The following is a 26,444-nucleotide window of genomic DNA, read 5'->3' as shown; positions in this document are numbered from 1 at the left end:
TATTAAAACATGACTGTTTATTTACACAAAATATATTAACTTTCACAGTACCATAACATAATAGGTAGTTTATTTACACCTATGTACTTTAATCACAGTCTCAAAATACAATTTTAGAGTTTTTTTATAATAACAATTGACTTAACACTAGGAATCACATTGATATCTTTAGAATGATCACAGCTCACAATACGAGTTCTATACATCAATATTTTCTTGTCTATTTCCATTTCGTCTTTAATAAATGTGAAATAATAAGTACAATAACTAAGACGAGTCTCAACTATAAATTATGAGGTATTGGTACATATATTATAAAGTACTGATGGAGAAATGAACTGTAATAGTTAGGGAATACACACCTACATAAAACGGTAAAATAATAACAAAAAAATGGCTTTTCCATGAAGAATCTCAATTTTCAATTCTCTTAAAACTGCAATAAGAGTTTAAACAGGACTATGTTTTTCTGTATGTTTTAATCCACAGAAATATTATAATAATACTATAGTCACTGAGATACATTTACAAAAATGCATTTTATCAATAATAAAATATTGATTTTGTATGGAATGGAGACAAGTGAGCCAATATAAAGTTCTAAAAGTCAAATTGATATTTTATTTAAAATACTATATGTAAAAATGAAACTGATTTTAGTTTTTAGAAAACTATAATTCTCAATATTTAAACATTTTTATGGAATGTATGAAAGTCTTTTAAAGGGCAATTAATCCTGAAAGCCTGGCATATAGAAATATGTCTATTAATGGAATCACTCTAATCGTAACATATCCATATTTTATTTATTGTGTTCATTACAATTCATAAAAATGCAGCAAATGAGCAGGAATGCATATAGGTATTAATTTATGACTGTCAGTAAGCAAACTGGAATACGTGTCACACAGACAATAACTCAATAACCAGTGTTATATACAATTCGTAGTTTCGTCAATTGGTGAGTGTTGCGTTATGCAGATGTTTAACACGCCTACACTACCAGTTGGCAGTCATAGCTGAACATTTTTCAAAAAAATGTTTCTTTATTATTATAAATTAGATGATCCAAGAAAAAATTTAAATTCAACTTTGTCAAAAAATTAAAGAATAAAATGTAAATGCACATTAATTGTATCCCCACCAAATTGTTTTCAGTACTTTAAGGGTTGAAATACATCATATCTGATGACAAAATTAATTTAGTATTAATACTGTTATTTTAATGACATAATTTACAAAAAAAATGAGTTTTGTAACTAAATGTATATTGTTAGGCCGGTATTACACTATCATACGGACTACGTAACAAAGAACTTTGAAAAATATATTTAATTAAATTGGTTTTGTGTATGGTTCAACTTCTAAAACATATGGATAATACTGATAACTAAATCTGAACAAAATAAAATGAGGTCTTGAAACCATAACACTTTGGTACTTATTAATGTAAATTATTAACGAAATATAACATTAAAGTTTTTGATACTAATGTTCACAAAACAAATTTTATGCACACCTTATACTTTTTCTAAATGTAAATTATGTATCTCAAGTTTAAAATAAAAATTAAAACATAATTGATACGGTATGTGTTTATGGCTTAATAGTTTAGTTTATTGAGAAATGTTAAGTAAAAAACAAATAAAGTAGATATTCAGCCTTAAATTCATAACAATTTTGCTTGCTGAATGAATATTTTCTGTTTGGATTGGATAAAACTGCATTTAACGTTTTAGACATAATACAACAGTTTTATACTCATGTTATGTTTTCTAATTAGATAAGGAACCAAGCAGAGTAAATTAAAACAAACATTAAAAACTACATAAGTATACCTAGAAGTATTCTGATCAGTCTATAATAAATCAAGGATTTTGAGATTACTATGTTTCGTTGTGTTTATTTACTAGAAAATCTAAGTCATACATCTGATAAGACTTTAAGATCCTGGATCTTATGATTCACATTATTTCTATTTGTTTCTGAGTTATCTGGCTTACCTATATCAAATTATAAAAAATAAGGTAAAACAGTAACAATAATTTAATAACACATCCAAACAAAGCAGAAAAACACAGCACTGATATGTATGGAGATAAATACTATACAGTACCTGATACAGCAGTTCAGTTATAGGTTTTTACCTTATTTATGCACACATAGACTTTTTATCCCACTGCAAAGATCATATTTGTAGTTCCATTAGCTATATATTATTTTTCTAGGGAAGCTTTTTTGTGTTGAAAATTTGTAAGTGAAAAATCTTTACCTAATGAGAACAATAAAATTATATATGATTCAAGTAAATTTTATAAGTTTTGGAATTATTCAATATCTACTGATTGTACTCGTATAATATTGTTTGGAGATAGTCAGTAGCTATATTTTACATTATGGCACTTTAAATATTACATGAAACTTAGTTAGATTATTTAGATCTTTTCAAACCCGACTTGGTTGTCAATACATCATATCTGATAATTGGGACTTCATTGTACGAGAATGTAGTTTGTAAGAAGTCAGCATATATAAAACCTTGGTGCCAAAATTTGGAAGATTCTGGACAAATAATGTAACATCTCTGATTTATAATTAAACTTTAAGCTTGTAGCAACACGATAATGAAAGTAGTCTAATGATACTGTTCATATTTTACTGACAAAAAAATGTATTAAGCATAAGAAAACTTAACAATGTTCACTTGCAGGCAATCCTAAACCTTTTAGAGATGATGAGTGAAACTGTGAACATCACTAATTGTGCTCTTTGGTTTTCGGACTAAGCCTTCTGAGGTGTGCTCATAAAGCACTTCTGATTTTGTTGATCTAATTCCTTTCAATGCTGAACAGTGGTCCTAAAATGAAGATATTTGCTTCTAGTCACTATATGTAACTGCCTCTAGTCATTCCTGTCTTTAATATAGAAGGAGCTTCAATTTGCCTCTATGCCCAGATATATATACTTCAGATACTTTGCAAATTCAGTGAATAAAACTGTTCTAAATGTTGTTGATGGCCTAATGTGTGTTGGGAAACCAGTTTTTCATCCTGCTTTTTAGACATACAATGATGGTTATTCATTGTTATGTGCATTGGATTTTTTGTCAATCCAACATACTTCATATATATATATATATATATATATATATATATATATATATATATATATATATTTGACAGTTTGGTGTAGGTAGGTATGTGTTTCGGTTGTATTGTGATAAGCTCAAATTTAGAAAAACGTATCCTCATATTTTTAAATTGCAAATTTATGTTTTAATGTTAATAAATATAGTAACTCCAATTTGAAAAAAAAACAAAATAGACAACATTTATTTATTTATGATAGAAATATGGAAGATATAACCATAAGTGAATTAATGCACATTTATGGTCAGGTTTGGCCTGGCAGTCTTGGAACATACCATATGAAAATAGTGTAATAAGAAACATCATTTTCTGAAAATAATCAGCTAGTATTAAAATGCTTAATAAAGAAATTCATTTTCCTCAGTTCAGTTGTACCAAAACTTAAAGAAAAATTACAACTATTTGAATGCAACTGTTCCAATTTAATTCATATTCATAAAACCTATACATTATAAACAAAATGAACTATTTTTAGGACTATTTTAAAAATCCATTATTATTTATGTATACATACAGGAAAATTAAAGTACTTAATCTATGCAAATAGTAACCTGAGATAAGAACAAAAAATCAATGTTATAAAACTAAAATAGTAAAATTTCAAGTACAGAATGATGACATAAAACATTGCTTTTTAACTACACTAATGCACCTGAATTCTTATTTACATACTTTAGACATTATTTGAAGCAGTAGCTTTAAAATTGTTTTGATAGGATATGAAATTGATATGAAAATTAAAAAACTTTAACATTATATAGGACATTCTCTTACTGAAAAGTGAGCTCAGGAACTATTTAATTTATGAACCATATGAGGAAATATATAAATTTCTTTACGTCAGTACACATTTTAAACCACTGTTACTTTAAGGCTTTGAGGTATATTACATATCTTAATTCAACTAATTATATTAGCATTTTACAACACTTAATAAAAACCTATGAAGAACTTTAAACAAGTATAAAAAACACAAGAGAAATCAAAACTGAACACGTAACATAACATATGCTTAGAACAAATATAACACAAGAAAACAAGGGAGAACAGTAAAAAACAAACAATAACACATGATCCATTGGGTTGGGGAATCTGTAATTGCAGCATAAGCAACTACTTCTTCACTGGAGATTGTACTACATTGTCAGAGGTTTCGACGGGTTGCCCCTGTGGCCTCTTGAAAATAGTCATGTCGATCTCCGAGCGAGGAGGTGGTAGGTTGGTAGGAGTAGGAGTGGTGGAGGGAGTGAGCTGCACCTCCCCCACCTCATAGGCTGGTTCCACATCAAAACTTGAGGGAGAGGGTGAGGGGCTTGGTCGATGAGGGTCCAGAAGCGAACATAACTGCAAATATTTTTAATGATCAGATTGAACAACAAGTTTGCACATAATTTATTACACTATTAAAATAAGTTTCTCCAAATAATTCAACTAAAATAAAATTGTTATGAACTCAATTAGTAAAAATTTAACTGGAACAATTAAGATCCCACTATTTGCCACACTATGCCACAACCACATCTTGTCAGGTTCAAAGTGGATTAGAATCATACTGGCTTCACCAGTAACCATGTTTCACCAGTCTCAGCAGCACGGGATATACTAGCATAGTTTAAAGTTGTATTCCATCAGCCGTATCAGTGAAAACTTTGACACCTCAGTGTTATTATTTCATATATATATATATATATATATATATATATAAAACTCTGTTCGCTTACAGCACTGGTATTAGTGGGGTGGCACTCTCTCTCACACACTGCAGCAGGTTGGTCCACATCTAGCTGTGGCAGTTAGAAGGATGTACAAGTGCTCATCCATTTTCTATAGCTTTGTGAAATGTGTGCCGCAGTTGAGTTTCTCGCCAAATGCGAAGTGCACGCTGTAGTCTTTTTACAGCAAAACAATATTCAGCAGCAGCTATTCATAAAGAACTTTGTGCCGTTTATGAGCGAAACGTTATGGGTGAAGGGAGTGAACATGAATAGGTTCATTTGTTTAAAAATAGGCAAACTAACATACACGATGATGAAAGGATGCTAGGCTATCAGTGGTGAGTGATGAACTTGTAGACAAGATCAATTAAACAGTTAGAGAAGATCAACGTTTCAAAGTCTCTGAGCTTTCGTATAAATTACCACAAATGTCCAGGACTAGTTTGTTTGGTTCTCAACATTTTGATGATGAAAATGAACTCTAAGACAATATCACTAGCTGGCTAAAGATGTAAGCAGCAGAATGTTTTGAGCTACTGACAGTGAGAGGTATGTTTCTGTACATGGTATATTTCTGGTTATTATAACAACATGGTGTAGATACTAATCTGCAGTGCCCATGAAATGAGATATGGATTCTGTGCTGCATTTGAATTCCACATGTGATTGTAATGAATTACATATTTCCAAGTCTGATTAGAATAAGAGATATAATTTTTCAATGAGAACGAATTCACAATATGGATAAAGAAATATACAATTCAGAATCAAGCAATTACAATAGCTCTGTTAATGACAAAAAATAAAAAATTCTTACTTTTTATTATGATTATAATTTATTGTTTATTGGCTAACAGTGATTACTTAAAGTATTAACAAACTAGTATAATGATATTGTGTATGGGACACGGGGGATCGGTAATTGAAATGAAAGACTTTTCGGTCACATCATTGACTGTGCGTGGTTCACGGTTAGGGGGTAAGAAGGTAAGTGTCAAGGCTATTGCTGGATAGTGGACGTGGTGGTGGAATGAGGACAGTGGCGTGATGGAAGCAGCCAAAGCGGTTTATTGAACTCAAATCACCCCATATGACGTCACATCATCATACGTCATACATAGATGTATCCAGCGACCTTTGGTAAATCATTACAGAGCCAGTAAACATAATCATGTGTTACTATATAAAATAATGATAATTATAATATTTAATACGTTACAAATGTCTTGATTTTCATTTTTGGTGAAGGTTCACAAAACAATTTAAACTATGGCTAATGTACGACTAATTATGTATTTAGATTTATAAGATGAATTAAACAGTGTTAAAAAGTAAAATTAAACTAAGGAATTAGTAACGTTCTATGACTGTTTTCTATGCTTGGAGGGCCCTAATGAGTGGTCATGGCACTTTTTTAGTTGCAAAGAAGGATGTTTATTACGTCTGTTTTCTCAACTTGGCGGACTATACTTAGTGTTTGAAAAGTATTTTCATACCTACCATTTTGTGTGAAAAATCAGACAGTAAATGCACTTTTTGTAATTCCAAATAAAATAACACACCCGGTAGTGTATCTTACTTTATTTTTTATAATTGTAGTAGGACTCAGAATGCAGTATTTCATAAAATCTGTAAAAAAAATGTAAAATAAAATGGCCTTGACATATTACCTCAAAACTGTCCAACCCTTTGATTTAGATTACTCTGTCCAAAATGCAAATTAACACAATAAAAAACGTCCTGACTTTAAATTAGGCCCATAAGAATGCTGCAGACTAGAACCTAATCAAAATAGCCACTAGCTGCTTAATAACTCTGGATTATCTTCTAATGACTTCAGGTGTTGGGCAAGTGAGTTTGACGCAGCTGCTAACTTATTCAAACCTTTCAATAATATATCACAAGACAGAAGTTTTAGTCAAATATTACGTTAACCCAACTCTTAAGAATCTTAAAACAGGATAAAAGACACTGAAACCTTTTAATACATCATTTCAACACTCCTAAGCATACTTTGGAGTTCTCAATATTTTGAAGAATAAGGCCACACCAGTAAATTAGATGTTCTAGGACATTTTGGAATTTAATATAAAGTATATGAAGAAATAGCTGACCTACCTCATGTATACCGGTGAGGGCTTGCTGGGCAGCAATGTTGGTGTGAGGCACACACTGCTCCAGCACAGTGTGGTATTGCGCCAGCTTCAACTGCACCAGCGACATCACAGCGCGGCAATGTTTCAGCTCACCGCGCACTACGGCTGGGTCCTAAACACATTCCACCACACTAGGATTTAGGAGAGACTGACTTGCAAAGCTCAAACATTATTATTAATATATCTGCAGGTCATTTCTAAATTTACAGTTGGAAACAGCCCAAGTCCACGATGACAAAAGTTTTGTAGATGCAATTTTTTGTTATCTTTCACAATCGTGGGGTCACACAAGTATTCCTCTATCCAACACAGGTAGGGCATTTTGGTGAATTAAAAAAGGTTATTATTGTGGGTAACAGTGCCTTTATCATCATTCCATTCCTGTCATACTTCCATCAATCTCCCAACTCTGTCTTGGTTTGTGTTGTTGGCAATTTAAAACAAATTGTAACAGTACCTTCATGTACAACTTGCAGCAGCTTTCAAGTCAGGCATGGTTATGTACTTAATGATATAAAAGATTGAGTACTTTCAAATGTGATGCTAACTTGAAGTTTATTAGAATGGCAAAATTTGGAGTGCAAATAACAGGAAATATTTGAAATCTCAATGTTTAAAGTCTGGTTCATTTGGGTACAAAGTGCCCTAAATCTCTCATAATAAATAAATGAATGTTCAAACTGCTATAAAACCAATATATAAAACACAAAATATGATATATGTTTTATTTTGGTTTTCTAATGATACAAGTGATGGTTATTATTCTGAAACAAGACATCCGCTATGAAGGACATTCATGTTTGGACTTTACTGGGTCCGAAGTGGTTTCTCTGAATAATGGCACAATTCAATTCCTGCCTCTCGACTTTAATTTGCAAGATTCACTGACCACAGGACACACCAGTTTTGGAACTGTGGGATTTCCTTGATTACCAGTAGTCTGAATCTTTTTGTCCAATGCACTTCCTCTTTAACATCAAAGCGTTACAAAACCGCATAATAAATTCCAATGTAACCTAGACTACATCAGTGGTACCTCCCGTTGTTCCCAGGACAGCAAACATTTTGACATTAGAATGTCTTTTCTATCTCTGAAAACATTCCTACCCTAAGACAGGAATGACAGGATTGCATGGAGATAGCACAAGAAGCCCTCATTTCTTGCTATGAGATTGAGAGTGATATACTGATGATCAGAACCGATGTGGACTTCTATCATCCACTGGTTTGTCATAATGCAAGATAGATTTTGAGCTACAAAAATAGATATACGGAATTATCTGTGCATATCTTAAAGGTGAGGATATTCCTGACATTCATGACGTCTAGTCTCACTCTTGCTGAAATCTCCAGAATGTGACAACACCTTACATCCATCGTCTGCATTCTTTATTTGTTGCTTAGCATTTATATCATTGGTGATGACCAGATCTCCGTTATATACAAAATTAAATAGCAACCAATCAAGATTCCTTATTGGTGCACATATACAAAGCTTCTGCTGATACCAAGATTTTTGAAGAACATAATGTGTCTGAAAATCAATTTGTGTAGATCCCCAATCTGCCTGTGTGTTTTTAAAGAGCAATCTTGAACATTTACATAATCTTAATGACCCTATTTGACTGGCCTAATATAAAAGCTTTGTTGGCAGGTAGAGGCACATTTTGAAGATCAGGTTTATTGCTAAGCATAGAAACTGTCATTCAAATGTGTGAAACAAAAAATCTCCTAGAAGGTATGCCTCACATCAACAATGTGCAGTTGATTGTGCATTCCACCTACATCCTAAATTCAGTTTATAAAATAAACAAGAAAATTTCCTTTAATTTGTAAATTTTGTGTGTGAAAAGGTCAGATTTAATAGAAGTGAGACAGAAAATAGAAGAAAAGATTACATCAAAGAAGAAATATCTCTGGTAAAATATGCAGGTCAACAAAAGACAAAGTCTGGAGCCTCTTTAATATCGCTTCTTATACCAAACAGGGGTTTTATCGAAAGAACCTAAATATTCTGCTCCGCTCCTACAAATGAACCTGTATTTAACTGTTGTATAATTTAAAACACTCTAGTACATATTCAAATACTATAATTAAAAATAATTTATGTTAATTCAGAAAAATAATAAACTGTCAACCAAAGTTTATAGTAATTTTACTATAGTTTAATCTGATCTTCCTTCTTTTTTTCTACAAACCAGGCAATAAAATGATTTCCGCCTCTGACGCTTTGTTCGTTCATCATGACTATATATGACATAAATTTAAATTACTTTAAATTTGTATATTAACTTACATCAAGCATGAAACCTTCAATGATACTGGAAGAATTATCATTGTTGACACTTATGCTATCTGATTGACTGCTTCTTCTCAAAGACAATCTCTTAAATCTGCAAAACAAAAATAAAGCCTAAAATATCTTTTAAACAAAAAAATACAAATTTACAAACAAACTAAAAATAAAAACTCATTCCAGGATACACCATTTTAATACTACATGTACAATTGTAAAATGATTTTTAGGAGAGCTATTTTCCTAATATTACAATGTTAGTAAAAGATTTGTTTCAGGTAAGAAAAAGGTAATGCAATTGACAGCCTTGTTAAATTTGCGCTAAATGCTTTTAAAAACAAGGATTTTACTCAGGCCACTCTCTGTGACTTGAGCAAGGCATTTGATTATGTAAATCACAATGACATCACTATGAAATGAAAATATTATGGTTTAAGCAAGATTGTCATTTAGTTTTATAATCTTACTTAAGTTATTGTAGATAGAAAGTATTTGTCGAGAGAGAATGGTCAGGAGAACTCTTGGTTGAGTATGGCCTAGTTCCTCAAGGCTCTGTTCTCGCACCACTATTGTTTCTGGTAGCAACCAATGACTAACCTGTCTTAGTCAATTCCAAAACAATATTATATGCTGAAGACACAAGAATTTTAAATAGTAATAATTACCTGAATAAATTCAAACAAATTTAAATGGATACATTCATCAACAAGCATCATTGTGGTTTCATTCCAATGGATTTTTGTTGGATGAAGATAAGACACAGCCTGAGACCAGTAAATTACAATATTTAATCTGATATTGAGTTTTTGGGTGTTTGTGTGGATGATCATTTGACATGGGGGCTCCAGATTGATCACCTATCAACCAAACTCTCAACGATTGTTTATCGCCTAAGATGTCTCACTTGTTGTGTGGACACTGATTATCTCAGAACGGCCTATTTTACATTCTTTCAATCAGTGCTCAGATATGGCCTAATTCTATGGGGAAACTACAGCAGGTTAGCAGAAATTTGTAAAGCCATCAGAATGATAGCACGTGAACCATTAACTTACTACAGACCAATTATTATAGAAAAGAAAATTCAAAATACTTAATTGATATTATATTCTACATTCTAAACCTCTGAAGACATACAGTGACAGACATATGTATAACACTATAAATAGAGAAAATGTATTCATAGATTTTTTATAGACTTAGATTTTAATCGCTTTGAAGGACTATAACTTTTTAAGACCACTTATATCTAAATATAGTCATAATGAATGTAAACAAAAATTATACTCCTGACATTTAGTCAATCTATTTTATACTTTAAAAGAAATTTTTGACAGTGGAACTGTTAGGTTCTAGATATAACCTATTTAGTATAATGATTAGATTTTAAATGTTAATGTCATTTTTTTTATACAGACTATATTTTTAAATGTATCAATGTTATATAATTCTGTTATTGTAATTGTTGAGGCTGTTGTTGTTTATTTTATTTATAATTTAAAGTAATATTTAAATTGTGGTGTGACTGCTTGGCAACTTTATGTTTTGGGTACCAAATTTTTCTTATCTAGACTTCTGCTAGTTTTTATTATACAAGACTTGTGTTGATGGTTGTATGAGCTTCATGGCAATAAACTTATTCTTTTCTCAAAAACAATTAGCTGAATAATTTGTCTGTTTTTACTGTTCATGTTATGCCTTATTCTATAACTAGAAATCAAATGCTATCATATTATAACTTTTAAATTAATGGTATACTTTTTCAATAATATATTTTCAGTAAGACATTTTTATTTATTAATTTACATAGGTTTTATCGCAAAAAAACTTCAGTTCATAAATAAAAAGTTTAAAAAAATTGTTTAGTTATCTTTCCCTCTCCTAAAACTTACATAATGTGTTGTAAAGCCATACTTTCAATACACAGGAAATAATCTAAAATTATTCATTTGCGATTTGTCAAACTTGAGATAGAAACACAATTAAGCTTTTTAAAGTTTTTCTGAAAAGTTAACACCTTTAAAAAAAGAATTTAGCATTATTAATAAAATAAAATTAATTGAAGTAATAACATAAACTATATATTAATAATAATTTGTTTTATAAAATGTGATGAAGGTTTATACTGAAACATTGAGCAAAAAAGTTATTCTGGAATATGGAAATACTTAAGAACTAATCAAAACTTATAACCCAGTCTGGTTGTGAAGGAAACAGGATTTTTCCGGACATTTGCCATCGTTCAGTGAAACAAGAAAACAGTAACACTACGTTTCGAGATCTGCAATCTGGTTGTAAAAGATAATTCAAACCTAATCTCATATTTTGAATGTTAAAATTAAACTGTAATGTTTTTTAAACAATACAAATTTTAAACTACACTGAATAGAGTTTCAAATGTAGTTTATGGAAAATGAACAACATTTTATTGAATTTTACTTCTGGATTTGAGTAGAACATAGTAGTAGACTAATTAATCACTTTAAAAAATACTTAATGATAATGAGGGAACAATACAAGTGACAAAACACAATTTACATGACCAGCATCTCTCCCTCTTATTATATATAAATTTTACATAGTATAATTTATATAAAAAACTATGTAACTAAACAGTAAGGAGTGAAAGTTTTTTAAAATTAATGTACGGATTGCAAATTATACCTGTTAATACCTGGAAAAAACCACTCTGTACAAAAACATGAATCCTTATACTTGGACGTTGTTCGACATTGTGATTTTGCTGTTTCACTCATATGTCAGACAGCATATATGCACAGCACTTTTCCTTGCACACTATTAGGAATATGTGTTAGGTCATATAATTTTATTATTATTCATTCATAGGTCATTTTCCTTACACCTGACAATGTGTAAAGAAAATGAGGAAAATCAGATCTTAAACAGATCACTGTCTGTTACGTTTTCCAGTGTTGGAAGAACATCATCACCATCGCTTTGTATATTTTCATAAATACTAGAATTATTGTAACTTAGCAATAACTTTGAAATCAGAAATACAAGATGTACTCTGTAACGACATAGTGAGTAACTGATGTGAATGCACCTAAAAATAGGTTACAAAACTGGCTTCAACAACAAAAGAAACAAGAATTGGTCTCCAACTCATCACCACCTGTGACAGTTGCTAGTGTGTCAACTCGGACTGGGAGCAGTAACCCGCTGCTGCTGAGTCTGCAGTCCCACAACTGACCTCACACACTAGTCAACACTCCTGTATACTACCATCTCACTCTCACTGCTTGTCTAGATGATTCTACTTTGACACTTCTACTTTGAAGAAGCTGACTCTGTTATATGATATAATATAAGAGACTGAATCACTGTTAAATTATTTCCCTCACTCTAAATTTATATAAGATGACCAAAGACTAGCTTGCCCAATATCTCTCAACAGCACCGACACCATTCAAGAACTCCAGAATAGTCTTATTGAAAATAACTGTTTAGAGAACTCAGATAGTAAAGAGGAAAAATTGGAAATGGCTGCCAAGATAGAATCAGCACTAGTAGAAGAAGAAAACAGGTTTTTAAAAGAAGAAACACTCAGGCTAAAAACCAAAGATAGCATTATGGAGGAAAAATTGGAGGAAATGGAAAACTCAGAAAAGGCACACATCAACAAAATAGAAAACTTGCTACAGTTAAACTCAGATATTCAAGGTCAACTCACTAAAGAGAAGAAACTTTACTTAGAAGCACAAACTATTTATGGGGAAAATGACTCAAAACTCGGTCTACTCATTGATAGTTATGTAAAAAAGGTAGCAGAACTAGAAAAAAACTGTTTCAATGCTTAAAAGAAAAACTGAAAACCTTGGTCAAAAACAAGCATTCTGAAGCACACTATGACTTAAACTTCCTTCTCTACTCAAGATAATCAGGCAACTAGAGACAGTTCTATTTTTTCAAAGTTGAAATGTCTGATATAAAAACAAAACTTGAATTTATTGAGCTAGCTATTAATACTTTGGCCTCAAGATCAAGTCTAACATTTAGTGAAAAACTAGAAAACACCCTGACACTACTGATGACAAAGCCAATCCAAACATTGACTTCAGGTGAAAGTCAACCCAGTAATAAAAAACTGAACAATTTGACAGGGAGTAACGCATCCCCGACTTCAGGAACCAGCCTAACCTGTAAACAAAAACTGCAAAACACTTTGACAGATTGCAACCAACGCCCGAATTCAGGAACCAGCCAAACCTGTAAACAAAAACTGCAAACCACTTTGACAGATTGCAACCAACCCCTGACTTCAGGAACCAGCCAAACCTGTAAACAAAAACTGCAAACCACTTTGACAGATTGCAACAAAGTTAGAGATGGACAAATCAGTTATAAACTATATGACCACTCAGATCTTCAAAACCTGACAGCAGATAGAGACACAAACACTACCCCAGGAATCAGCCAAACCTGTAGACAAAAACTGAATACTTCTGTAACAAATACCATGGCAAAAATAACAGATCAACCCCAGGAAGCAGCTAAACCTGTAGACAAAAACTGAAGAAAACTAACACATCATTGGTTAGGAACAAAACCAATTACTTTAACATCTCTTTACAGGCTGCTAAATATGCTGCGGGTAATAATACCTCTCAAACTATGTCCAATCTAACACCGCTAATATTAGAAAAGAAACCACCAATGATTGTAATGATTCGCCCAGACAACGAAAATTTTGAGGAATTCTTCATGAAAATCATAGATTTCTATAAAATAGTCAATCAAAATTTCCTGAACAAGCCAACCACACTGCACAGTACACATGACATGGCCTCTGCTACTTCACCAGCTACATCAGTGAAGACTCCCCTTACCGTCCTTGAACACTACCAAACAATAGCTGAGGCAGAAATACATCAGTCTGACCCTTTTCTAGACCATGTAAGCTCAATAAACCACCATCCGTAACAACACTCAAACCAAAATCAGGACAACTTTTCTTTCACAAAATATGGATAGAATGACAAGAAAAATTGAGCAGCTAGAACACCTGCTGCACAATACAAATCCAGATTTTATAATACTGACAAAACATGGTCTAAAAAAAAGGCACAATAGATCAAGCCAGAATAGCTGACTCCACACTAACCAGTGCTTATGGCAGAAGTGAACACATTAAAGGAGAAGTTGCTTTATATAAACATAAACAAGTTTCCCATAAAACTGAAAGCTTAGGGTTAGAACAATATAGTATTGAAATGACTTGTGAAGTATCAGCTATAAAAATAAGAAAGACCAAGAAAAAGTGCTTATACTTACTTGGAGTGTACCGACCACCAGGATCAAATTTTGACAGTGTACTTCAAGTTATGTCTGAAGTTCTGGACAAACTACCGCTGTGTGCTAAAAAACTTATTATGGGGATGTAAATACTGATTGAGAACGCAGTGCATTAAACGAACTACTAAGGGGATATAACATCCAGATATTAGACCTCCCACCTACCAGAATCATCGAAATCTCTAAATCCTCAATAAACATAGTATGCTTAGATCTGGATCAATACATCATAAGCGTAGAAGTGACTAACACTGGGCTATCAGACCACATTGGACAATACTGTACACTTGATATGCCAAAAGAGACCATACGAAACATATATAATTCACAAAGAAGGCTTACACATAATAATCTCCTTAACTTAAAGAACCGACTGTCTATGGAAACTTAGGACTCCGTTATTAAGTCAAATGAGGTAGACGAAGCATATTTCCACTTTGGCGCATCTCTCCAGTTTGCACTTGACTGGACATGCCCCAAGGTAAGATCTCGTGCTAAGCAAAAAAAAGGGAAAAATGATTACTTATAGTAGAGAAAGTTTATCCTTCAAGAAGAATTCCTGAAAACACAAGATAAGTTTTTCTTAACTGGAAATGCAAATGACAAACGGGCTGCCAGCGAACTTAAAAAAACATATATGACCAAACACTTAAACAGTCAAGACAAGAGGCCAATGCTACATATATATATACCAATCAGATAATATATCCAAAGCTATCTGGAACACCACAAACAATGAGAGGCAAAAGAAAATAGGATATGAAACTACTAAAATAGAAATACATCATGAAGGAGAACTGTTCACAGATATTGGAAGAATAGATAATTGTTTTAACGAATATTTTGTAAACATAGCTGAAGAAACGCTTAAAATAAATAACATAAACAATGACTCAGCCCCAGCTACTCAACATGTCCAAGGAGTTCTAAGAGAAACTCTAACAACTTTGGAACCAACTACAGCTGATGAAAAGTACAAAATTGTAAGGTCTCCAAGAAGTTCAACTTTTTCTAGAGTAGATGAAATTTCATAAAAAATCCTCAAATGTTGTGCTCATAAACTCATAACACCCCTTGTAAAAATTAAAAATTTGCCCATTCAGAAAGGCATTTTTCCATCCAAATTTAAAATAGCCAAAATCTATCCAAAATTTAAACAAGGTGACCCTCAAAACATTGCTAATGACAGGCCAATCTCTCTTCTCCCATCAGTCTCGTCTCAAAACTTATTGAAAAAGTAATTCTTATTAGACTCTTACAGTATCTAAGACAGAACCAAATACTAACTGACAAGCAGCATGGACTCATCTCTGAAAAATCTACCACATCTGTAATTATCGACCTAGCTGAATATATAACTGACAATATCGAGATCAGCAACAAAATCACCAGCTTATACCTTGATCTCAGTGAAGCCTTTGATTGCCTTGGACATAAACTCATATTGACTAAACTTCAAAACGTTGGTATCCGACAAACAGCACTCAGTTGGTTCGAAAGCTATCTCAAAGGATGAAAGCAAATAGTGGAACTGAGAGAAACAACCAATTGACTCACACAATCAGTACAATCTCATCCCCTACCCGTAAGAAGAGGAGTTCCACAAGGCTCGGTCCTTGGACCAGTTTTGTTTATTTTATTTATAAATGCCTTTCCAGAACACTTGAGAGAAATTGTCAAATGATCATGTACGCAGATTACACAGTTCTGCTTGCAGGAAATAGAAATACTGAACAAATGGAATTTGACACATACATCGCTTTCAACATGGCTCAAGAATATACAATGAAAAACGACCTCATTCTCAATGAGAATAAAACAAAACAAATGACTCTAGACAGTAAAAAGGTACTTGTAACCGAAATACCCAATATCCAAGCAGCTGATGAAGTTAAACATCTTGGCATAATACTTGACAAGAAGATGTGCTGGAAAAACCATATAGATAGTCTCTGCCTGAAGCTTAACTGAGCGTTGTTTGCATTAAAGAGAACCAAGACAACTAGTAGTCATGAAGCCACGAGAATAGAGTATCACGCATTATTCAAAAGCCACCTCCGTAATGGAATAGCTGTCTGGGGTGCTTCTTCAGGTGGCAATCTCCTCAGAGTTCTGGAGACAAAGACAACCCAGGATCTATAAAGAGAAACCTACGGTGTTGGCTGCAAGACCATGCATACTACACACTCGATGAGTTCTTCTTATGGAATGATGAATATTAATTAGACCTGTCATTTAATAATGAAATTCACTTGTAAAAACCGTTTGACTCTGTAACATGTCTTGATGATATTGTTAATAAAGCATATTGTCTATTGTCAAAAAAACCTAATTTATGACAATGATTCTCCAGATGTCATTATTAGTTCCTGATACATCAGTCACAGCATCAATCAGAACATCGAAAACCGGCTGAAAAGAAAATAAAAATTACGTCATTGCAATGTCAGATGCCATCCAAACCAACACAATATTGAAATAGCAAAGTCACGATGTTGGTCAATCTTAAAAAATTGTCATGGGGAAAAATTGTACTACTGCAAAAACCTTCTGAAAAACCCTAGTTTTCAACGGGCAAAATGTTTTGCAAGATATCATACCATGTTAAAATACAAAACCTGTTAGTGTGTCATATTCTACAACAGATGCAAGAAATTAAAAATATAGTACACTGTTATAAAATACAATAATGCACATGCTTTTATAACAAATATTTTGCTAAAGATTAGGTTTTCACAGAAAATATGTTAAAATATGTATCCCTGTTAAAAATGAGTCCCTTCAGAAAACAGGTGAAAAAGTTAAAGTGAAAAGAGTTAATGTAATTATGATGCAACAATACATTATTATTTGATGATGATTTACCTGTTGCTAAGAAAGCTGGCCTCACTTTTTTCTTTCTTATCCAGTTTATGTGGCCTCTTTTTGTTGGCTATAGGATTCATATTTGATTGCACTCCTGCAGAAGCAGAGGGATGGAAGTAACTTACAGTCTGATAAGGTTGATGATAAGCCTGCCAACAAGTGCAATTCTCAATCTTAAATCATTAAAGTTACTATCATAACATTAATATTAGTACTCAATATGAATTGTTAATAGCAGATGCCTTAAACTTTTTACTTTAAACTTGTGCAAATTGGCTTAGTTCAGGAAAAACAAATCTTAATTTAATTAGCATTTAAAAGAGGTAAAACAGGACATTTCTATGTTTATTTCTATAAAAACATTAGATGTGATAAAATTATTTGGTTTGATAGATATAAATACTCACCATTGGATTCTTAAGGAACAAGGCATGGTCTATGATCTTGGATACTTCCATAGATGGATACCTCATTAAGATAGTAAGGCACGAAGTGTGGTCAGATGTGAGCACTGAAAAAATATTGAGTTCTACACTTAAGCAACTAAATAGGTACAATAATTGAAGGTAGTTCCAATGGAAAAGGAAATACACAAAAAAGTCCTTGAAATGCAATTCACTTGGACCATCTTTATAACTGACTGGACCAAGTCCTTGGATCATCTGTTGCTTTGGGTCATTCTTAATCAAATTAACTTGTGAGATAATTGGAAGTTGTCTCTATCATAATCTGGACAATTCTCTTGACATGATTCCAGGTGCCATAGTCCCTTTGTCTTTGTATGTACAACCATACAGCTAGTAGTGGTTAATTTTAGGTCAACTGATTGTCAAATTTTATTTCCCTTTCTTCCTATATACTAAAACAACAAAATGGTGTACTGTTATTGGAATTGTTTTACAGGAAAGTGTTAACTTCTTTTCGAGGGATCATGCAGATTTTGTTTTAGCTCAGTTATTTCTTTCATATCAATTCAAATCGAATCCACTTGTATTGACTCCTGAAAGTTCATCACAAAACATTATATAATAAAGATTATGTCATGTAATATTATACATTGAGAGGCATACCCAAGTTTACATGAAAATTTTTACCCATGAGTGCACCATTGTTTTAAACTTAGTAAATTTTTAGTTATGTTGTAATAATTTTGAAAAGCAAAGAAATCTTGTCTTTTATTAGAGTGGTTACACATGCCATTGTTAAAATCTGAAACAGCAAAAGGGGATCTTATAAGGATTCTTTAATAAGTCTGACAAATTTTTATGAATCTCCAAAAAGGACCACTTCCAATTGGTTTATATCTGGCAAAACCTATACTGTGTATAGCAAATATCAATGTGGAAAATTTTATCTGGGTAACCCAAAATGTAGCCACGGTGGCACATAAAAAACTACAATTTTGAGATATTGGGATATAGAATAACTTGATCGATTGATCTAGTTTACGATGGAGGAAGATTAATGGAGTGGGTAGAGCTCCCATAGTGTTAATGGTTTTACCAAGTCTAAACATGAGTGAAAACCCTTCACTGTCTGCTTTGACTGGTAGAGGATGAAACAAAGAAAGCCTTCCCTTCTTTAAGTGAGGTGAGATAGTACCCACCATACTTCCCCATGGTGACTGTAGCATAAAATCTTGACAGGAGGCATTCATAATTATCCATTCTTAACCATCCTAAGTAACCTGCCACTACAGAAATCCCATGAAAATTGTTATAGGTTTAAGTGTGGTTGAGGTTTCCTCAGCATGTTTTCCTAGTAAATAATACTAAATGCTGAATGAGTGGGAAATTTTTTACACTTGCAGTTGGTAAACATGATCCTTTTAAAGCAAGTCCTGAAAGTTTCAAACATTCCCCACTTTTAATTGATTATTGGCAGCAGCTTGCTATATTGTACAGAGTATTGGTAATAGAGATTCTTGTAGACCTTTATTTTATAAACCTGGGTATACTTACATCTTGCAAAGCTTAATTTTGTATCAAATTTTTAACCTTAATCGTTATAAATTTAGAAGCTGAGTTCATAATTACGACAAAGAATCTCAACAAACAATAGATCTCAAACGTCTTAGACTAAGCAAAACTCAGAACAGTTATACACACATAGGTGTAAAACTTTTTCAAAGACTATACCACCTGATACTGTTACCACTACCTTAAGTAGTCTAATTTAAAAAAAATGGTAACTGAAAGCATTTTATTCAGTGGGGAAATGCTCTTACATGATGTTAGTGACCTTGCATTTCAATAAGCCTGGGTAGAATATAGGCCTAGAATTTTGTTTTATGTAAGATGTGTATTGAATGTATTGTAAATGTATATTTTAATTATTATTTTCAATTAAGTATACTGTATATAAATGTAAAAAAGTAAATTATCTTAATTTTAATATTGTTTAAACCAGACTTTGTTAATGCACATCACGTGTGGGACGACAATAAAAGATTTTTTATTCTTGTTTCGTTATATGTGTAGTCAAGTTGTGAAAATGAAAGAAATGAATTTAATGCTAAACTACACATTTCCAATTGAAAGATTGAATAAGTGCACAGGAAGAAAACAAATTGGATTTAGTTTACTAGCACTCAAGACCACTTACTTCTTGACTTCTTGAATTAATGACAGTAAACGTTGTTATAAGGAACAGAGGATGAAACTCACTCAATTGAAATTATTTTAAGAAAACCATCGAAAAGATTCATGATACGATACTGGAAGAACACAGAGTAAAGACACACATACCCGCACCGCACCCGACACGTGAATCAGTCGAGTGTCGGTGCGGGCCCGTCTCAGTTACTGTGAGGCCACACATGTCCATATGCTGTCCGAGCGCAAAAATCTCACTGTTAGTACTAGAACATATTTCTTTTGGATTTAAAGTGACAGATAATTTTTTTTTAAATGTTCAGCAAGTAAAAAGTAGTGACTTATTAATTTTGCAAGTCTTTTATTACAACTGGTAAAACATAGTAAATATTTGTAAAATATATACTAGAGTGAAATTTTTTTTTCTTACTCTCAAACCTTATGACTTGCAAATAAAATATTTTTATTTTAAGACTGTACTGTAGTTGTATGAATACAATAAATATGAAACATCATAAATCTAAGCCCTACAAAATACAGGAAAGATTTTTGACAAGTAATTTCAATACATCCTAAATAAATATAGTTTTGTGCAAAATAAATAATTCTTGTTGTTTTTAAATAAAAAAAAAATGTTTTACATTACTTTAATTTAGTTGCTCTAAAATCACTAAATATACAACAATTTTATAATTTTTTACTAGTAAACAAATTTTAAATGCCACCTAATTTGTTCTATAGTGATTTTAGCACAGTAAGAAATCATTACTAGTTTACTGTAAAACCACCTCCTCATCACTTCTTCAATAAATGTCTCTACAAGTATATCCATGATAGATGCCGCTCTTAGACCGCACCGTGCCTGTCAAAATTCAAACTTCACTAATCAGTGATGGTGCGGCCACGACAGTCTGGTGTCGGTGCAGACATGTGTGGACTTGCAGGTTGATAACTGCGCTGCAATTCTTTCACCGTATGACGGCCAACACACGTGTCGGGCGCAGTGCGAGTATATGTGGCCCGGCCTTAAAAGTCTGTACAGTAATTGATGAATTAGGCAATTCAAAGAGTGCATTTCACCCTTCCCAAGAAAATTACTTGTGGTGAATGTTGCAATTATGATATTGGACCAAAAACAGATGGAAACAAATTTAAAAGCAAAATTTAGCATTGTTTAGGCACAACACACAAAACCTTTTGTGCAGGTTCAATGAAACTTGGATGAATCACTACACTCCACGCAACAAAGAATAATCATAAAAATGGACAAAGTTGATGGAGGTCATTCAAACAAGCGAAAACCGTTTTGTCAGCTACACAGTTGATAGCTACTGTCCTTTGTCTTTGTCAGTTGATGAATACTCAAGTAAAATATCCTGATAATTATTTTAATGTAGGCAGAATCATTACAGGACTCTACTATAATGATCTGTTAGATCAAGGGTCAGCAACCTTTTTGTACTTGTGGGAGGCATCTTCAACATGTCATGGCTAAAAGGGCCGCCAATATGCACGTTCGGGCCGCCAATATGCACGTTCGTCTGAAGGTGGGTGGGGAGGAAGGAGAAAGTTTAGCGAGCAGAGTAAAAGTCATGCTGTTTTAAGAACATAGGCAACTCAGCCTGTCTGCTACCTGCCCTCTGGACTAGTGCAAGTTGAGGAACTTAGGCTTGTAGCCTTGACTAATACAACTTTGACCACGAGCACAGCTACACGTCGCTTACTATATACACAAGTATCTTTTATTCGTTATTATTCTGCTATAGGGCTAAGCCTACTACTTTTTAATAAATAAAATTTAATTTGAAAAAGTATGAAATTCACAAAACCACACATGAAACTCGTTTTCTTCGCATTCAATTGCTTCAGCACATTTACGGTTAGGAGATTCTTCGCCCTTCTCTCTAAGTTCTTCCGTAAGACTCTTACAAGCTGGAAAGTGAGCAAAGTTTTTGCTCTTTACGTCCATTTTGAAGAGTTTTAATTTGTTTTCAAATGCTTTCACAAAGGAATACATATCACTTACAAATTTTCCTGCACCTTGTAGCTTTAAATTAAGATCGTTTAAATGACGATTCATGTTGAGAAAAAATGCATATACATTGTAAATTAGAAATTTCTTTCTATGTCTTACTTTTAATACCTAAAAATGTCTCAATTTCGGAAGGCAAGTAAAAAAAACCTTTCCAGGACTCTTTTTTGCTATTATTTCGGCAACACAGTAACTAACTCGCACAGCAGCATAGCTCTCACTTGCCTTCTTTTTAAAAATAGTGTATTGTAACGTCAAATTCTTCTTCAGTAACAACACCACTTTGGCCTCACGAGCTTCATCAGTTAGAAGAGAATACTCCTCCCGATGTTGACAATCATAATGTTTCTTTAAATACTGAGACACTTTCCCTACAAATCAAAGAGGTTTTCCTCAATCTCAATAAAAATATTTTGCAGTCCACTGTTGGTTTAAAACTATGCACTCGTCTTCTATTTTCATCTTTTTAATTAGTTTTGAAAACGACACAATGATAATAAATATGAAAATAAAAGAAATATCCTAATGTTGAACACAAATAAAAAAAACAACTGCAATTACACGACATGATGTGAACTCAAGCAAAGTAGATATCAGACTGGTGCTGACAGAGAGCTGAAACTGACCGACTGCAGTGCTGAAATGCATCCTAAGGAGATCCATATGTGCCATGTGTACAAGAGCCTTTTTAGACAGTGTGGGGGTACAGATGGTTCTCTAGACTTATGTGGGGCGCTGCACTAGTCCATGTCAAAGACTTGTCGAGCTGTATTGAGAGTGAGTCACCCTCACGTTGCTCTATTGCTAGATCAGGGCTCTTTGTTGTAATGTGCTGTAGCTGATTGGATAATAAATGTCTTAATGAGGTCCGCATGAACCTAGGAGTTTATACAAATTACTGTAAAAGTTTATATTTCACCAGTTGTGGTGCAGGCTGCATTACATTGGCTCTTTCTCGGGTCGCTGACCCTGTGTTAGATCATCTAGAATGGAAGCTGACTGAGAAACAAGCAAAATTGGCATGTAAGAAAAAAGTGTTTTTTCACAAGGACAGTTCTTCACCATACACAGCAGCAATCTCAGTGGCAAATTATCCCAGAACTTAAAATTTGGCTTGATGGAAAGAAATTTTTATTAAATGAGGTAGTCATTATGGCTAGATAGAGTATTTTACAGTTCATAAAAAAATGTTAAAGGGTAAAAAAACTGGAATATTGGTCTGCGCCAAGTATGTATAGCCATCGAAAGACACAATGTTGAGTGCTCTTTTGAAATATGAATGGCTACATTTGACCATTGCTAATGGATTCTCCATAACATGCCAACTTTTGTACACAAAAAGTTATAAAAATAAACATAATGTATAGACTAACTTATTACTGAGTTTGGAGGCTGTGATAGTGTTATTGTTGTTGATGATTAAGGTTGGGAAGGTCAAGGGATTATATGATTGTCTCTAATGGGCAAATTATATCCTTCTTAAATAGAAAGGGAGGGTACAGACTATTTAGTGATTGTAATAAAAGACACTATAGGTTTGAATTTGACACGTCAGCGATCAGTTCCCGTGGACACAATAGTTAGCTGGGTCAACCATTTAGTTGTGTTTTCATAAAAGGGAGCATGAAACAGCCTGGAATAAGCGGAGGTAAGGTTGTATACAGCAGTCTGAAGAGTGACAAGGTAATGGTGTGAATCATCTAGGCCTCAATTTGTATTGCTACAGAACCTTGCCATAGCACTATATCTATATTATTAATTAAAAATAACTCATCAAAGCTGTTTAGATTTCGATGGAGGAAATATAGTGGCAATCCACGTAATTAACTGACTGGAAACATCCCTTACTACAGTTGTGACACCACATGGTTTCATGGTTAAAACATTATCAATGTTTTGGTTGAGAAAAATATGGACAAAAACAGTTATCTAAGGATTTTGGACCATGCTGTGTTGTTTATGATAAGACATGCGTTTAAGAGAACTTAAAGGTTAGGTCTATGGATTGTGCAGGTTAATGCTAGCACTGTAACTGATAAATCGCATTGCATTGTCTTATGTTACTAAGGATTTACATGTATCCTGAATTGTAGAACAAGGTATTCTGTATTGTTACTATACATAATCAATATTATTTACTATAGTACTTGCTGGTTTGATTATTACATATTTCAACATTCAGTGAGTTAGATTTGATATGAGACAAATTACTACCAGTTAGTAAAACAAATAAAACCTTCAGTATTTATAATAACCCTTTCTCAGAAAAATTAGTGTGACAAGATAGTGGCACTACTGTGCTGAATTAACCCTTGGGATAGGCATTAGTTTTATATGATTGCCCTCTTATATCGCCTGGCCACAACAGCGGCTAAGGATGTTTTTTGCGTCAAGTCAGTCAGGTCATTGATTTATAACCACATCCGTCCCTCAGCATAGCGGCCAAACTTAGTGGTCCTCACTGTTTTGCTGTTCAGCTCATCAGGACACTATGTGTGGCCCATTTTATTGTGAAGTTATAGAATTCAATCCTTATCAGTTGTGGCTGGAAAGTGCTGCTATCTCTCGGCCAAATAAATAACTAAATTAATATTTCTCTGTTTGCAGTATTTACCTCAGTTAACATTGATCAGAATTGTTTTTTATCTAAGAGTCTATGTCACTGTAGCTGCTATAGTACATTTGTTGGAGACGAAACTGAAAATATGGCTGACTTTATATTCTGTTGATACTAGAGAGATACTTGGAACTGATTGTATTTTTATTCTGCACATAAAAATACTTTTAAAACAGATCAGCCTATAACTTAAATGCAAATAATAAATAACCAATCGATAAAATTTCACCCATAAAGCTAATAAACTTTGTAAAATATTTGAGTTTCATCAAAATCTCAGTAATTTAAAGAGCCGAAGGTCAAATAAAGTAATTTAAATCTGAGTGATATTGGCATATACGATGACAAAAGTGCTGAGTGTTGACGCAGAACGCAGCTGGTCACTATGCGTGGCCTGGCAAGCTGGGAGGACAACCAACTGAGACTCCAATCGAGCTGAGCGAGAGATAACTTTTGGCCACATTAGTGGCCTCCAAATTGCAAAAGGCTAATGCAGCCCTTCTTCAAATTTAAAATTTTAATATTCAATCAATTTAATTTATACATTTCATTTTCCCAAATATGCATATTTAAAAAATATATCAATCTAATAAAGTACACTTTTAATTGTTTGATTATATTTACTACCAAAAGAAACTATACATTTTATTCTGAACTCTCAGTATATTCTATGCTGTAGGGGTTTTGTTTCTGATAATACCTGCATTGGTATGACTGATGAAAAATGTGCTTAGCACAAATAAACAACATAACAAATTTAAGAGCAAAGCTACAACAATGGTTCAACTTACATTGATGCCTGATGGCCATGAGCATTGCAACTACAATATAATTGACAAGCTGGAACATATTGCCTTCTGCAAACACAGCGTCCCACAGCACAAGCAAGTCTTGCAGAGGAAACTCCCGCCCAAACAGTAGTCTCAACCATCGACTGTTGACAAAGTATGTCCATTTAGCTACATAAGTCCTAATCCTATTAATTGATATAATTGGTGTTTAAATTTAATCCTTCAATGCAGAAATTTTCATGAGCCTGCCTACTGCCAGGCGTGGGAGATATTCTGATTAACATTATTGGCATTGTGAGTCAACTACCCGGTCACTGTTATTTGCCATTTCCTTAGATAATTTTTTAAATACAGTAAAATCTATATGACATATTATGAAAACTTATTACATTATTATTGTATTAAAATTGTTGTAAATACTTAAAATAAAAACATAGTTTTTATAATTAGGATAGGTCTACAAAGCCCACCAAACTATGACACTTGGCTTGCTATTTTGCATTTCTTGTACATTAAAAAGAATGTAAAGCTAAGCCATTCTATATAGTAATGGACATCATGTTCTATAATGGTGAAACAATCAGCTGAAATAAACCATCTGTTTGGTTAAAAAAAAAACCAGCTGAATATAAAAAACAAAACATTGTAGTAAAAAAAAGAGAATGATTTGTCCTCTACATAGTGAGACAAATATTAGCTTGAAATAGTTCTGACTGTGTTGACAAATTGCATAGGAAAACTACTCTGCACAAAACATTTCACAAACACGTTCACGTGAAACCACTGAAGCATGGTAAGTTGCTGACCAAGACTGACATATGAAACTACGATGAAAAGTTAAATAGCATACAAGTTTAAAATACATGTCATGTATCAATGAGATATGAAATAATATAGTTGAGGCTAAATAAAT

General features: G+C 33.0%; 1 protein-coding gene across 1 annotated transcript in view; it reads right to left on the bottom strand.

The window, feature by feature from the left end:
* Positions 1–3,550: 3,550 nt before the first annotated feature.
* The window catches only part of LOC124369836 (TBC1 domain family member 5), a 68,244-nt gene continuing 45,350 nt past the window's right edge, over positions 3,551–26,444 (bottom strand). Inside the window, exons 9-14 of the mRNA XM_046827965.1 lie at positions 25,532–25,674; positions 17,905–18,008; positions 17,498–17,646; positions 9,317–9,413; positions 6,983–7,132; positions 3,551–4,493 (exon numbers count right to left, since the gene is read on the bottom strand). Of these exons, the coding sequence (XP_046683921.1) occupies positions 4,263–4,493; positions 6,983–7,132; positions 9,317–9,413; positions 17,498–17,646; positions 17,905–18,008; positions 25,532–25,674 (874 nt within the window). The 3' untranslated portion in view covers positions 3,551–4,262. The remainder of the gene's footprint in view (positions 4,494–6,982; positions 7,133–9,316; positions 9,414–17,497; positions 17,647–17,904; positions 18,009–25,531; positions 25,675–26,444) is intronic.

This window comes from Homalodisca vitripennis, chromosome X, assembly GCF_021130785.1.
Source record: "Homalodisca vitripennis isolate AUS2020 chromosome X, UT_GWSS_2.1, whole genome shotgun sequence".
Taxonomy (NCBI): Eukaryota; Metazoa; Arthropoda; class Insecta; order Hemiptera; family Cicadellidae; genus Homalodisca; species Homalodisca vitripennis.
This window is presented reverse-complemented; position numbering and strand designations above follow the sequence as displayed.